Source organism: Hipposideros armiger, unplaced genomic scaffold, assembly GCF_001890085.2.
Source record: "Hipposideros armiger isolate ML-2016 unplaced genomic scaffold, ASM189008v1 scaffold_315, whole genome shotgun sequence".
Taxonomy (NCBI): Eukaryota; Metazoa; Chordata; class Mammalia; order Chiroptera; family Hipposideridae; genus Hipposideros; species Hipposideros armiger.
The window spans coordinates 930,793-946,697 of record NW_017731665.1 but is presented as its reverse complement, the minus strand read 5'-3'; the positions used below and the strand labels follow the sequence as shown (position 1 = coordinate 946,697).

At 59.2% G+C, this 15,905-nt stretch overlaps 1 protein-coding gene across 4 annotated transcripts in view; it reads right to left on the bottom strand.

Annotated features, from left to right (window-relative positions):
- Positions 1–1,691: 1,691 nt before the first annotated feature.
- Positions 1,692–15,905, bottom strand: part of MGRN1 (mahogunin ring finger 1) — a 56,348-nt gene continuing 42,134 nt past the window's right edge. The window contains exons 11-18 of one of the 4 annotated variants that reach the window (XM_019660321.1): positions 14,679–14,788; positions 12,325–12,390; positions 10,481–10,707; positions 9,399–9,516; positions 9,026–9,071; positions 7,348–7,437; positions 5,042–5,086; positions 3,304–3,389 (exon numbers count right to left, since the gene is read on the bottom strand). In XM_019660321.1, the coding sequence (XP_019515866.1) occupies positions 5,046–5,086; positions 7,348–7,437; positions 9,026–9,071; positions 9,399–9,516; positions 10,481–10,707; positions 12,325–12,390; positions 14,679–14,788 (698 nt within the window). In that variant the 3' untranslated portion in view covers positions 3,304–3,389; positions 5,042–5,045. Of the gene's footprint in view, positions 3,390–5,041; positions 5,087–7,347; positions 7,438–9,025; positions 9,072–9,398; positions 9,517–10,480; positions 10,708–12,324; positions 12,391–14,678; positions 14,789–15,905 lie in introns of all 4 variants that reach the window. The other 3 variants (XM_019660318.1, XM_019660322.1, XM_019660320.1) reach the window with 3 other exon arrangements.

Below are 15,905 nucleotides of genomic sequence, written 5' to 3'. Positions count from 1 at the left end.
TACTTACCCTGTTTGTGCAGAAGGAAGCTGCTGGGTCTCCGGAGTCCTGGTGCCACTCACCCCACCAGCTGGCCCAAGCTCCTCCCCATGGTGGGCATGGATTTGCTGAGTGGAGGAACTCAGGGTGGGTGCCCTGGGCATAACTTCAAGACAGCCATGCGGTGAGGACAAACAGTGGCACAGGGATGGAGAGTTGGGGGCAGAGGGCAGGCAACGGTTGGTGGGATCCACCAGAAACACATGTTTGGTCCATGGTGTGTTCTGTCAGGAAATGTGAGGAATAAAGACCCAAAGAGGGAGGCTTTCTCCCCAGCTGTGGCCTTCCACCAGCGTCAGGGCTCAGAGGGGCAGCTGCAGCTGACATGGAGAGGCCAGATCCCAGAACAAGTGACTGAAGGGGAGAGGTTAGCTAGCGACGGCAAGGGCCCATCCAGAGAGGGCCCTGTCTCCAGGTTGCAGGGCATGCATGACCCAGGCTCAAGGCCAGTGCAGGATAGGGTCACAGAGGAACGGCACCCTAGCCCCAACCCCTCCCTGACACCAGACATTAACAAAGGCGGTGGGTCCACTTGGGGGAAGTGAGGGAGATCCAGTGTAGCCCATGCAAGAGCCCATCAGACACTGAGCACCCTTCCACTCACGCTGGGACCATGCTAAACCCAAGCACAACCGAGGGTGGCAGGCCTTCCCCCGCCAGCCAAGAACAGTGGTTCCACTCCAGAGCACCTGAGTCAAAGGAGGGTTCCACAGAGGCAAATTGGAACCGAGTTTGCAAAGGAGCTGAGAATTCTGGGACACCAGCTTGTCTTACTGCCCTTCTAATCCATTCTCCACAGGACCGCTGGCATGAGTCACTCCCCTGCTTGAAAACCTCTGATTGTTCTTAGAATAAAAGTCTCACTGCCCCTAAAAGGTCTCGCGGTGTCTGCACAACACCCTTGAATTCCGACACTCCAGCCACTCGCACTTCTTTCCACTCAGTGGACACAACTAGGGTCACTCCTGCCTCTGGGCCTTCGCACTTGCTGTGCCAGCTGCCTGGGGTGCTCTTCCAGGGCCAGCTCCTTCACATCCTTCAGGATGCAGCGGAAATGTCTCCTCAGAATAGTCCTCCCTGACCACAGGTTAAATTAAGTCCCCCATGTGACTCCATCTTGTCACCTGCTGATTCTCTTCCTAATGGTGACCAAGCCTGGGAAGATGTGGAGTCACTTGCACAGTCTCACTAGAACGCAGTGAGTCTCACTGACTAGAACGCAGGCTCCCAGGGTCCTGGACCTTGCCTTCTGCTGGCACACAGTAGGTGCTCAGGAAACATCTGTGAGATGAATCGGCAACGCAGGTGGGGACTGCAGCAGCGTGTCACACACCTGGAGGCCCTGGGCTCCTTCTCCACCTGCTCAGAAGATTGAGCAGACTCCCCAGACACCCTTCACTCCAACCCAAGAATCAGCACGAGAGTCAAAACAGTGCCCAGCAGCATCACACATTGCGGCTCAGGCAGTCCTCGCCCCTTCCTGGAGTCAGACTGCACTGTCTTACACATGAGGAAGCAGAGGTTGTGGCTACAAGCAGGCACTCGCACTGCAGTCAAGGTGCTGAAGCCACCACTAGCTACGCAGCTGTCCTGCCTCCTGACCAAGAAACAGCTGAGGTCCCTCGGTGCTGTGTGGAGAAAGGAGCGGACAGGATATTGCTGCATGATTTTATTACTATAAATATACAGTAAAAATGAACAAAAACCAGCCAATCAGAATACATCAAATGATAGCACATGTAAATCCAGGACAGGGCAGTCTGCATCCCGTCCTTCAGAGGACTGGCACCGATACCAATAGCGCGAGGCCAGGGCGTTGGCAGGTGGCGAGGGCGAGGCGGGGGGAGACGGCCAGCCTGTGTGCTTGTATGTGTGTGCATGCACAGTGGCACGTGTGCATCCACGAGCACACGGTGGGCGGTAGGGGAGGTGAGGCAAGCAGCCGGGGCAGGCAGCCTCAGCATGGCTGACAATTGTACACAGGAAGCGCTCTGCTGACAGGCCCAGCTGGAGGGAGACCGAGGACCCGCCTGGACAGAGCCCTTGGCTGCACCAATGCTCTGTGGATGGCTGCTGGCCACCCCAGAACCATCCTTCCCAGGGCAGCTCGTCATAAAGCGGCTCCTCCCAAGCCCAGAAGTGGTGGCCCCCATGGGGAGCTGCACACACCCACCCACCAGGCCAATGTCCCTGCTAGGGCAGCTTGTACGCAGCTGCACCAGGGCTGGCACTCCCTCTGCCTTTCTGTTGCCCAGGAGGCTTGTCCTATAAAAAAGACGAGGACCTCAGATGGGACCCTCCTCCCCCAGGCAGGTCCCACCACAGGAGTCCCACACAGAACAAATCAAAGAGAAACACAAAGTGATGTTTAAAATGGCAAAGAGGGAGCAGAGAAGTTGCTCAGGTCCCTCCCGGGTAAGGTGGGCAGCAGCGTCACTGGCCAGGCAAAAGCCTCTTGCTGAAGGGAGTCTGGGAAGGTGGGCAAAGCCACCTCTGAGAAGACGCAGAGCTTGGAGAGGGGCCACCAGACCAACCGCTGCCAACAGGCTGTGCACCTGCTCCCTTGGGCAGACGCAGACCTTGGCCTCACGTGCGGATGCCAGGGCTGCCCAGAGGGCAGGGCCGTGGGGAAGGGCTGCAAGCTGTGACAGGTGGCCCTACACCAAAGGGCCTGAGCGGGGCAGGGGAAGCAACAGAGGGCACAAAGCAGCAGCGCCAGCCAGGCCACGCACATGGGGGTAGGGGAGAGGCACTGTTTCCGTCATCGACCGTGAAGCTGACCCCACTTCCTTTCCACCCCTGACAACAACCCCCCCAATAACACCTCGGATGAAGACAGCGCTTCACCCACCAATAAATCCTCTTCTACCAGTTTGCTGAGTTCTAGGGTGTCAACCCCCCACTGGCCGGGGGGCTAGGCGAAGCCAAATCGGGCACATGTGGGTGGACAGCCCCCAGCCTGGGCTGCTTAGTCAACAGGACATTTGGGGAGACCCCAGAGCTCAGTACCCGGGACAGAAAGCAGCTGTCCGTCATCTTGTACCATTTACAAATACAGCGACCGTAGAAAAAGGGATTTGTCAAGGGGACAGTCCACTGTGCTCTTCAATCAACGGTCACACGGCCCCTTGGAGTCATGGCTACAAAGGGCGTGCAGACAGAAGAGGCCTGGAGTCCAGATGGCCCCTCCGCAAAGTCTGGGGAGCTGAGGGCTCCATGCTGCCAGCCTGGCCAGGCTCTCAGAGTGGGGTCAGCTCGGTAACCCTGGGGTCGGGACTGGGGCCACTAAGTGGAGGCCAGGCGGGACCAGTGGTGAAGAGGCTGCGGGGCGTCTCCATGGAGGTGGACCATCCTGCAGGTGGGAGCAGAGGGAGGAGGAGGGTCAGGCTCCACCAGGTAGTCCCGCTTCACCTGCTCCCTTCACCGGCCAGGCTCTGGGTTCCCACCAACTGCGAGACCAGAGGGCAGGGCCACCCAGCACCCTGCACTGTGTAAACATGTCTGCGGCAGACTACACAGAAGGCCTGGGGACTCCAGTCTAGGCACATGAGCCAGGCTGTCCCTGTAGGAGCAGATCACCCCCCAGAACAGGACAGAGCCCCTGGGGCTGCTGACCCCCAGGTCTCCAGCCCTCGCATGGTCTGTGCTCCTGGGATCTGGGCAGCCACTGTCCGCAGAGCTTCCTGACTGGGTTAGGCTGGGACCTGGTCAGCCCCAGGCTGAGGTGAGTGGACTCAGGCCCGGGTGAGCAGCTCCAAGAGTCCCACCTGCCCTCCTCAGAGGCCTGCTCTGTTCTTTCTACACTGCCACCTCCCCAGTGCCGTGACACATCTGTCCCTGGACCGGGCCTGCCCCCCAGGTGCTGGTGTGGGGAGCCCGGACCCAGCGCTGCAGCAGCGGAGGGGACCAGCACACTTCTCAGGGCTGCAGAGCGCGCGGCCACCGTCACCCACCTGATGTGGGCTCTACAGGGTGCCTCCTAATAGCAAACCAAGCAGTGCTTTGGCTACCGGTCACCTGAGACACAGATCCTTGGGTGAGGGGACTATTTTCTTAGGAGCTGTGGCTACGTGCAGGACGTCAGCTCTGCCACGCAGCCCGCAGGCAGTATACAGCTCTCTGTAGCTCGGCCTGACCGGTTTTTCTTACTTATGGAAATTTTACCTGAATCGCAACATTCAACATCTTCCACTGCAGAGGCCAGGGCCACCTTTATAAACGTGTCGGGCCCCATTTCAATAGAGGGTAAGATGTGTCAGAAGAAATGTGTGATGGGGACAAGAGAGGTTTGTGTGGGGATATAAGAGCAGCCATCAAAACAAGCGGACAGACACTGCAGCCTGGCGCACGTCCAGGACGGGCCGGGGTGCTGCTGGAGCGCCACACCACACACGTCTGGGAAACCCTGGGCTACCAAAGGCGCCAGTTCCTCTATCACCAGGCTTCCCAGAGCCGCTAACGTCACATGAAGGCGGGTAAGAGGGTCCCCAAAGCATATGGCCTAACCGCCTTCTGAGAAACAACTGCTTGGGTCACCCAGGTAGAGGGCATCTCCCTGTCAGGAGGGGAGTCAGCCTCACATGGCCGCCTCATGGACTGATACCAGAGGGTGCTGGTGTTCGGGAAGGTTCCAGAGGTGGGTGGAGGACAGGTTTGTAGCAGCAATGGTGGGATCTCAGCTAGGGCTGGGTCCCCATTCCTGGGACCCTAAAGGCTGGAAGAGCCTGCCGAGGCCACCTGGTCCCGATGCAAGAACCTCTGGCCCCGAAGGCAGCGTCAGAACCCAGGACCACATCTTCAGGGCAAAGGTGTGGCAGTTGGGAGAGGTGTGGCTTCAGAGCCCAGGCCCACGGGGAAGACCCAGATGTAGAAGCCTGGGAGACGGGAAGGAACCCCCATGGAGGGAGCAGGAGAGGGAGGGGCAGCTGGGGGGGTCTCTCTCCAGCCCCCTGCAAGGACGCCCCTGGGAGCCACCCCGCCACATGTATAAGGGTGATCACATACCAGCTTACTCCTCTATACCAACAGAGCAGGAGTCGGGCCCCCGGCCTGTGCAGAGGGGGAGAGAGACGGAAGCTTGGTTAGCAAGGCTCGGTAGACCAGCACATTCCACAGCAGATGCACTGGCTTTAGGACAAGCTGCCCTGAGGGCAGAGGGGGCTGTAAAGGAAATGCCCACACACAAGAATGTGCTGGAACAAACAAGGGCCAGGCTGAAAATGTTTCCTGAGAAAGCACTGGGCCCAATTCTAGCGCACACAGGGGTTGGGGGCCGAGCAAGGCTGGGGGCTGGGTGGGGCTGAGCCCAGAGGGAAGGCGGAGCCCAGGAAGGGCCCCCACCCCACAGGGCTGCCGGGACGCCAAGCATCTAGGTTTTCGCCATTTACGGATTTCCTCCCAATGTCCTTTCCCCCCCATCAACAGGGGATACTCAGGTTCACTAAGTCAGGCTCTATCCGCCCAGGGACGGCTGTGCAGCTGCTATAAAGCATGAAGATGCCTGTGTGTGCTCACATTCTGAAACACACACAGATGTGAAAGACGTTCAGGTCTCCACTAAGTCAAGAAGCCAGTAGTAGGATAAAAGGTGCCGGCACGTGACTGGAAGATGACAGGTACACACTCACAAAGGTGCGCACATCCATGAGGACCCCTGCCCGCCACCCCCACCTGCAATCAGAGGTGCTTGTGGGGAGCAGACGCAGGATGCTAACAGCGCCCACCTCCTCTCTCCTCTGAGAGCCACCGAGAACCCACCTTGCCCTGCAGAATGGGCAGGGTGCAGAGCCAAGCTGGGGCCTAGGCCCAGGAGCAGGACGTCGCCCACCGTTATCCAGTCAGGCCCGGATGCAGACTCCGGCCTCGTCTCTGCCACCTCCATAGCCACCTGCCTCCCACTCCACATGTGAAGCTACAGGCCCCGGACACTCGCCTGGGGGGTTGGTGGACTCAACAGCCAGAGGTTCTGGTCTCACTCCTGGGCTGAACCCAGTGGCTGTGAGCTGTCACATCCCTGATCACTCTGTGGGCCACTCACTGGGGGGAAGGGTGCCCCTCACTGCCCCAGGGGGCCACAGCGTAGCCATCCTGTGAGATCAGGACTCATACTCCAGGAAACCGAGTCCCTCTCCTGGTCCCCTGTCCCCAAATTTTAATCACAATGAAGTACTTGGAGTCCTCTGAAGGAACTTACTAGAATTCTGTGTCACTCTAAGGTGTGTATGGCTTTTCCCTGTAGGTGTCCCTATGGGCAGGCCCATACGTGCCAGTGAACCAATGGCTGTTCTGCTTCCTCACACCTGGTGACCCTGTCTGCACAGGCCACTGCTCGTCCAGAGGCTGACATGGGGGATGAGAGGCCCTTTCCAAACCAAAGCATGGCACAGCCCCCAATGCCCAGGCCAGGTCACCGTGGACCAGGCAACAGTGGCTCCAGGGGCAGGCAGGAGACGAAGGGGCTCCCGGCCACGTGGCAGGAGCCAGGCTCTCTGAGGGGCAATGTGACTATTTATCTTGATTCCAGAATCTCAGATGGAGTCCTCGCAGGTGCCAGCATGCGCGGTGGAGAACCCCAGCTCCCACCCCTGGTCTTTCGAGCCCAGGACTTGGAGCTGAGGGTCTTGGCCCAGAGGAGCAGAAAAGCTGAGGCCACAGGGCCCGGGGTGGAGGCCTCAGAAAAGGGGAGGAGGAGAAGGCCCCCTCCCTGCTGCCTTGGGCCTTGTTGGCACCCGGCACCCCAGCCTGTCTTCCCACACCTGCCCTGGGAGGCACTGCTTCACCTGGGACCTTGGCCAGGTAGTGGAGAGCTGGTGGCCTATGTCAGGCGTGGGGAAGGCAGGTGGTTTTGTTCCTACCTCCCTGGGGCAGCAGCTTAAGCCTGCCATAGCCATGGGTGAAAACAGATACGGCAATGGCAGTGGGACCAGAGCTGCCTGGCCCCAAGCAGGAGACAGATGGGGACGAGGATTATGTCCTTAAACACACAGCCCTTCCCACCTTCCTGAGGCTGAGCTGGCTCTGAGGCACAGGTTCTGTGCCAAAGAGCCAAGGGCTGCAGGAGAGGTGACAATGGACCCTGCACTTGGCCGTGCTTTGGGGGTCAATGAAAGGAGTGTGGACTCAGAGCCAGGGGGACGGGGCGGGTTCTCCACAGGTCAGCCTGTCTCTCAGCAGTCAGAATAGGCCCCCAGCTCTTTGGGGACAGTCATAGCACTGCCCCAGGCCTAGCAGGCCCCCAGCTCCTTGGGGACAGTCACGGCACCACCCCAGGCTCAGAATGCCCCCAGAGCCCACAGGCTGAGTGCTGTTACCTGGCAGGTAGATGTCAGCAGGGTGGCTGCGGCCGCAGGGCTCGGGGCTGCCATCCTGCAGGACATTCTCGATGGAGGACACTCGGCTCCCTGCAGAGGAAGGGGCAGGTCAGGGACCCACAGGCAGGGGTGGACCCAGCTGTCCCTCTGGCAGAGAGCCCCACAAATCCATCTTCCGTCCCTGAAGGTGCTGCAGCCACTGTGGGCCCGGGCTCCGGCCTAGAACCCACCCCACTTCCTCTGTGCTCTCCCGGGACCCCAGAGGCAGATGTTTCTTATTCCTTTCTTTCCTTCTCTCCCACTCCCCCAGAATGGGGCTTTTTACTTTTATCCTAAAAACATTACATGCCCTTGTTTAAAAAACAAGGTAAAATGGAAACGGATGTGACTGTCTCCCGTTTATCTCTCCGGATGAGCAGGTGGGGCAACAGCCCGTGGCCCACATGTGCCCACAGCGGGTCCTGCGGAACCTCCAGTGGGGGGCCCCATGTGTCTGGCTGCCCCTCTCACACATCAGCTCTCAGCCCTGAACCCACACTATTCTCAGTGCTGCCAAGGGTGTCGTCCCATCTGCAGAAAGGGGCCTGTAGAGGGCTGCCTGGTCCCGACATGCGCTGTGCATAGGCAGGAGGCCAACGCCGAGGGAGGTCGGGGAGCCAAGGCCTGACGGGCAGGGGGCTCACCCTGCACCACACTGGGCAGGGAGGGATGGCACCATGCTTTCAGGGACAAACACCCCTAACCCAGGCACCCTGCCCTGGGTACCCACACTCACACCCAAGTCCGAGGGCCCCAGCCCAGCAGCCTATAGATAGGCCCCACCTGTGTGCGGGAAGGGCTGCTCCTGGGAGGAACCCGGGTCCCCACAATACAATACTGGCCAGGGGACACCCAGCAAGGAGGGGTCACAGCAACAGAGCAGCTGCAGTTATTTGGGAGGCCATTACCGTGCTGCAGGCTTGGGAGCCAGCCAGCGAGGGCCACCTCCTGGCTATGTTACCTCCAAATTAAAGGGCCTTGGCCTCCCCCAACACTAACCCTGAGCCTCTGTTTCCTCATCCATCCACACTGGGGAGTAATGACCAGGACAATGGAGGGATGGTGTCTCCCCAGCCAGCAGAGGGAGGCACATCATTGGTGAGGTCAGGCCCAGTGCATCTGAGTGGCAGCTGGGACCTGACCCCTGCAGGCTGCTATGTGCTAAACCAACCAGTCAAAAGAGGCGCAAGCCTCCCCTGCAATGGGCGGCTTGGACACACAGGGGCAGGGCTGACTGCGCCCTGAGCCCACACCCTGGCCATCAGCTGTGCCAGGCCCAAGGCCCACATAGAGACCACCCTGAGTCAACACCGCAAAGACTACAACCCCAAGGGACGGGCATAGCCCAAGGCCGGGCTGGGCAGCTGTCCAGGAGGACATGCGAGGAGGGGTGATGGCATGCAGAGTGATTCAGGCGGGAAATAAAATGACTGCTGCTACCCAACACTGGACAGAAGGGGGAAAACTAGGAACGGCTCCAGGCTGTGCTCTGGGACATCATGCAGCAAACATGTGTGTGGTTCCCAGGAGGGCACCGAACGTGCTCTGTGAAAACCCCTAGGAGAGCTGAGCTAGAGGCCCCTGGCCCTCCCAGGCACAGAGTACCAGAACCCTGCCCCTCAGGGAAGAGAGGTCTTACCTTGCTTTAGTGACGATGTCTCGTCAACCTCCTCCGTGAGGAAACTCTAGGAAACAAGGGGAAAATGACCCTGGAGCTCTGGTACTGACCCAGGACCGGTGCCGACCTCAAGGGACCAGGCTGCAGGTGGCCAGGGGAGGGCGCAGGGCAAGCTGCAGCATCTGCCGGGTCCTTCACACACAGCCCCTTTGCCAGCACCCACCCCACACACGAGGAAACTGAGGCAGGGGAAGTCACAGCTGGGCCAAGGCCACTGAGTGAGGGAGTGGCAGAGTGGCCCAGGGCATACCACGCCACGGGTCCGGGAGGCCAACATGTGCGCAGTGAGGACTCAGATCTCAGATGGGCAGGGCTGGGGAGGGCAGGACCTCACCTCTGGGGAGCTGCTGAGCACCAGCCCGGCTCCACTTTGCAGGGGAGGGGCTTCTGAGTCTTGGGAGACCTTCTCCTCATCCTCTTCATGGATGGGGGATGATGGGGACCGCAAGGTGCTGAGGACAGAGAAGAGGAGGTGGAGGACTAGTGGACAAGAAATGCCAACCCCACCTGGGGTGAGCTTGCAGATGTGTGCCAGGGTCCACAGAGCAGACGCACCCAGGAAGGTGTGCACGTCAGCAGGATACCAGCGGTGTAACGGCCAGCCAGACCAGAGGCTAGCCACCTGAGGCTGGCATATGCCTAAACACGGCCTTTTATTTCCAGGACAGGCCCGTAATGGTCGATCGTGTGGGGTGGAAAGCTGGGCGTGACAAGCAGCAGAGACCCACATTTCTTTCTGTATCTTGGAAGTGATTCAGCCACATGCATAAGTCACAGGGGCCACGGCTGGTTTCATAGAACCTGTGCCTTTATTCTTTTTTAGTAAAAAACCCAGCACATGTGGGAGCAGACTTAACACAGCAGGTGTTGGTCACCTGGGCCTCGCAAGTGTCCAAGGGAACCACAATGGGCCCTTGGCCGGCCCCTGAGCGTCACGTGTGACCCTCGAAGGTTCCTGATGCCAGTGACGATGATCCTCTCTGATCGCCTGGAGCACGGGCCCTGCCCTCCAGCTCCTCCGGCATAAACATGGTGGGAGATGGTGCCTGGTTTCTGGGTCACTGGTCACACAGCAGGACGTGCCCATGTGACCAACCTCCAGAAAGTCCTGGAACCCTGAAACTCAAATGGTTCCCCTGGGCCGAGACACTGCACACACACACCCCCCCCCCCGTGGCTTGCTGCCCCCCTGGGGCCTGGGACGGGAAGGGACCCTGGTGCCTCTGGCCTCCACTGATGCATTTTTCTCCTGCTGCCTTTGCTACGATCAACCTTAGCCATGAGCCTAACCCGCTACTGGTCTTAGAATATTTCTGGCAAACCACCAAACAAAATGTGTTAAAATTATTTAAAGCTACAAATAAACCTGCTTTGCGCTTCTTGCCCACTGGCAAGCGTCCCCCTGCGCTGGCTCACCTGTCAGGGGATCTGCCCCGAGACTTGCCCTTCTGGTGGCTGCTTTCCACGATCCGATCAAGCCCAGCCAGTGGACAGCTGGCCTGGGACAGGCCGTCCGCGATGCCGGAGTAGGTGATCTCTTCATAAAGGGGGGCCGAGGGGATGGCTGGGGAGATGGCTCGAAGGCCATTGAGTGCCTCGAGCAGGGAGATGGGCTCGTAGCCAGGTGGGGTGCTGTCAGAGCTCTGCGGGGACAAGAGCAGGTGAGGGCGGGCTGGCCGGGCTCCCTGCCCACTGCGCACTGCCCTGGGCTTGTGCCCCAGGGATGTTCTGCTCCCCGGAACCTACTTTCTGACCGTCTCCTGTCCAGTCCACCTTCCAGGGATTTAAACAACCCCTCCCTCAGAGGGGCGCCAGGAACTCCAGGGCAACGTCGGACATCCTGCCCAGGGCTCCCTCGGCCATCGGCTGCGGCACACAGCCTTGGACACCCAAATGCCCCACTCGATGGCCAGCATGAAGGTAGAGAGGACATCTGGAGGAGCCACCCCCACCCCAGCCTGGGCCAGCCCCTACCTGGCTTTCTGTTCCTGCCTGGCAGGGGGTGGAGAGTGAGAAGGGTTAGTAAGAGACAGCAGAACTCGGGAGCAGGTGGAGAGCAAAGCCATGCCAGAGGCGAGAGAAACCAGTGGGAACCACGTGTGTTCTAGACCAGGAAGGACCTGGTTCCCAGGGAGCCCTGCCCAACACAGACACCTGGCCCCACTCGAGATCCTCTGTGGACCTGGGGCGGGCGGCCCTCTAAGCAGTGATGTGTGCTCTGGGAGCTTCTACTGGGCCCCCTGGTCCAGAACTGTTGTTTCCCCCTTGCTGGGAGCAGCTCACATCGACAGGCTGAGTCTTGCTTTAGGGTTACAGGTGAAGGGAGAAGGGAGATGCCCAGGTGCTGGGGGGTGGCACTGCTGGGCCCCTGCAGGGCGCGGCGGCCACCTGCTCTCGCTCTCATTAGATAAGGTGAAGGGCAAACGCTCTAAGTGAACCCCCTGTGCCAGCCCACCCGATCTGCTGGGGGGAGGGCTGCCTTTCAGGGAGGTGGCAGAGTGACCCGGGGACCACAGGACAGGCAGAGGAACCGAGGCAGGGGCCTTCTGCCCTCAGCAAGCACCCCGGGGCCTCTGGGTCACCTGAGGCGGTGGTGCCCTGCATGTGCTCCCAATCTGCCTTCAATTTAAAGGTTATAATTACTCTGAACCCCTTCATCCCTCCAAAAGGAAAACACCTCTCTCTAGGCTGACTCTCCAGTGACTTCCACCTCTACGCTTTACCAAGGGGGCGCGGGGTTCAAGCAGAGACCCAGCCCGGCTGCCACGAAGTCTGGCACCCAGCCTGCTTCCTGGGGTGTAGGGAAAATGCAAGAAAACCACGTCCTTGGCCAAACCCAAGGGGCAGAGGGCAGGGGGTGCAGGATGACAAGCAAGCGCCAGGAGTGCTGTTTGCAAAATCTAGCAGCCACATGAGCTCCACCTCCAACATCATTCCACGGCCAGCAAGAAAAAAAAGGGAAACGCGGGCCATGGGGACCGGGGCAGAAGCAGAGCTGGCGGGAAGGGGCGGCCGGAGGCCCGTACGTCGCCTGGCAGAGGGGGCCCGCAAGACGGGCTTTTTGCCGACAGACCTTGAGCTTTGCTTGTTCCACAAAACTCCCTTCCTGGGCAGGGACGCCGGGACTGGGGAGAGTGGATTTGACAGATTAAATTAACCAAACGCGTCAGCCTGGGGTGAAAATGACTTCCCATACTTGGTATTGGTTTAATAATCAGGGTGAGGGGCAGAGATGTGGCCACAGGGCCAAACACACTTACAGTTTCCCTTTTAGGTTTCTTGCTGGCCAGTGAGGCGGGGTGCGACTTTGATTTTTTAAAGGGACACTGTCAAAATAAAAATCAGACATTTTACAACTACCACCCCCTGTCCAGCCCTGGCGCTGCCTGGACGGGGCCTGTCTGGTCTGCTGGCTTCTACGAGCACCGTGAGCCAGAGCTACGCAAACCTCAAGTGTACGTTGAGTCGCGGGGACCTTGCCAAGTGCAGATCTGGCCTCAGGGACCTGGCTGGGCTGGGCCTGCGCACTGACGCAGCTCTTAGGGGTCCATCCCCATCCCCAGTGCCCACCCACGGTCTGGGTCACCTTGGGCAGCAGGTCCTGGGCAAGGTGGTGTGAGATGGCCAGCTGCTCCCCACATGCGGGCCTGGCTAGGCATGGGGAAGGGACCCCAAGGCCCCAGGGACCTCCATGAGGCTTGGCCTGGCCTCATAACCTCATCACCAACATCTAAGTCCTGACAGTGGCTGGGGAGGAAAATGAACCCAGATCACCCCACTCTGCAATGATCTTAATGGACTCAGTAGGGAAAATGCCTAATTTGGGCTCTCCCTGTACTGTGTGGAAATTGCTCGTACAGAGAAAAGTGGCAGAGAACAAGAACCCACGTGTCTGGCGATCTTAACCCTTTGGAAAGGAAGGCACTGGGTTACTATCCAAGCCCCAGCCGCCCTGTACTGGGGGTGGCATCTTGGCTCTCAGGGTAAGAGGGACAAACATGGAAGGGTCCGGCCTCCCCTCAGGCACCAGGGCAAAAAGTGGGAGGCGAACACGCAAGCGACACAAAAATCCCACCACCTGAGCAGCCACCGCTCTGTGAAGTAGTCCGAGTCCTCTCTTCCTGGGGACAAATCACATCTAAGTGCTGCTCCCCTCTCTCTCAAAATACGTTGTCGGGGAAAGTATGCAGAGCTCCTAACCGAACCCTATGTGAAAAACACTGGGGAGCCGCGTTTCCAGGCTGTAAGCCCTGGTGCTGACAGGGCCAGGCAGGCTGCCCCAGGGGAAGAGGGTGATGGCAACTCACCCCTGCCCCCCAGGGGCAGCCTTGCCTCTGCTCCAGCTGTGAGACCACACCTTCAGGCTTTGAAAGAGAAGTCAGAAATCTGAGTTTTAAGGGAAATTTCCAGACTTTTAAATGTTGGCCCAATTTTCAGAAACACTGTGGGCCGAACACATCAAACCCACCAGCCCAGCATAGGAGCCCATCTTGTGGGCGCACCAACCAGAGGGCTTGGGTCCTTTCTTCTTTTTAGAGAGTTGGCAGGACCTCTAAGAGTCACTGGGTCCAAACAACCTCAGCAGAGAGCCAAGAAAACAGACTCACAGCTGACAACACTCGTGACCAGCTGGGACCTGGGGGCTCGAGACCCAGGCCTGCCCCCCTGCTTCCTGGTTCTTCCTCCCTCATCTGTCCTCCTCCGTCTCTCCTTTCTACCGCCATCCCCGTCTTTGTCTGTTATCTGTCTGTCCGTATCTCTCTCCCTGTCTTGCTCCCTGTCTGTCCATCTCTAAGTAGCTCCCTTTCACCTGTATCTCTGCGTGTCCCTTCTCTGTGTCTCAGCATCTGTCTCTCCATGTCTCTGCATTTGTCTCTCTCTCCCTGTCTGTGTCTGTGTTACTCTGTCTCTGAGCATGCATCTCTCAGTCTCCCTCTCTCCATGTCTCTGCCCATCTCTCTCGAGGTTGCTAAAGCCAGAGACCGACTCCCTTCGTCTGCCGGCTGCAAGGTCCACCTCATGGTTTCTCAGGAAGCAAGGATGGGGGACAACTGCTGAGGTGCCCTCCTGGGCACCCAGGCTGGGGAGAGGTGGCCAGGGAACGCGTGGAGGGCATGTCACAGCCACCCTTTGAAGGAGACCTCACTTCCCAAGACCCATGGAGTGCTCCAGTTTCCTGGCTTGGTGGGACAATGGTGACAGACACCGTGGCACAAACTCAGCGATGGGGCGCCTGACACCGCCAGCAATCTCACCGCTGGAGCTTGCTGGGCCAGGCCTGGATCACCCCACTCAGCCCACAGCCCCCTGTGAGGCCCTGCTGGGCACATGAGGACAGAAGCCCAGAGAGCCAGCAGGCAGAGGTGCTGGCCAGACAATCTGGGTCCTGGCCTGTTACTGCCCCAAGGGCAGGGCCCAGGTGGTCTCCTCCTGGCTACCTGATCAACCCAGCCCCCCAGGAGCAGGACACTGTCCTAACACGAAGGCAGGCCACAAGCATCTGGATGCCTATCAGGCCCTGCACAGTGGGCAGGGGGCTTCCTACAGACCCCTGCCTCTCTCTGCCAACCCTCCCCAGCCCCCGCTCCCAGCATAGGAAGAGGGAGGCACTTACAGAGTGCTCATCGTGGTCCATGCTCTGGGCCAGAACTGGGCTGAAGGAGACAGGGGACAGGGCTCCTGGCTTCTTCCTCACTGCCCGGATCTGCAGAAGGGCCCGGAAAGCTGTGGCAGAAAGGGGGCGGGGGCTGATGTCAGGCAAAGGACGGTCAGTTCCAGTACCACCAAGATCCTCCAAGCTCCAGGGACACTGACTACCCCCCCACACACACACAACAGTCCTGGGACAAGACACATTTCTGAATCAGGCGGAACAGAGTCATAACAAAACGTCCCCAGGAGGGAGACAGAGAGGCCAGGATGGCGCTGCCCCAACTCAGACAAAGCTTCAAGCGGTGGCAAGCAAGGTGCAGCCAGCCAGCGTCTCACCTGCCACACCCCAGATGGTACACTAGACCGTGAACGTGGCTGCAAGCTACACCTGCCAACCAGCTAAAAGCGCACGGTGTGCTCTAAACACCACAGGTCTCTTCCTGGAAGTTATACCAAGGAAGGAAGTGACTGACAGGCAGGCAGACATATGTACATGAACATTCATGATGGTACAATGTCCACGCGGGGAAAACTAAAAGCAGCACAAGGATCTGGGAAAATAAATTAGGACACAAGCTACCAGTCATCCTGTAGCATCGGTTCCATTAACAAAAGTATATTTGTGAGACATGGTTAGATGAAAGTACAGGTCACACACATAATGGTCACAAATATACCAGCTACACCCCCACAAAAGATGAGACAACTGAGTCCCTAGCGGGGACAGCAGTCGCCCCAGGCTGCAGGCCTCAGGGACAAGGGCCCTGGGCCAACTTGCCAGCCCAAGTGCTACACCTGCCCTGGCGTCCCTGCTGCACCCCGAGAATGCCCAGGCGGCCAGAGAAAGCAGGGGAGGCTGCTTAGGATCCTGCCACCGCACGGCCCCCCGCCCCTACTTCCTGCCCTTCTGCTCCCAGCCTGTCCCTCAGCGAGGAGAGGCTCCTGCCCTCCATGCTACAGTCTGAGTGGGCTGGGCAGAGCCCTGCTGCCCGTCTCTCCAGGCCGAGCGCACAGCCCCCGTGTCCCATCAAGGCTGGGGCCTCCTTCCAGGCTCTGGAGACCACATAGTCTTGTCTTCCACTTCCACACGGTCAGCCTGCCCTGTGGCCCCTTCCCACGGCCACCTGGCTATCCTGGGGGGGACAGCCCTGTGATGTGCCGGTGCAGCCAGTTCCAGTCAGCGGGGGTG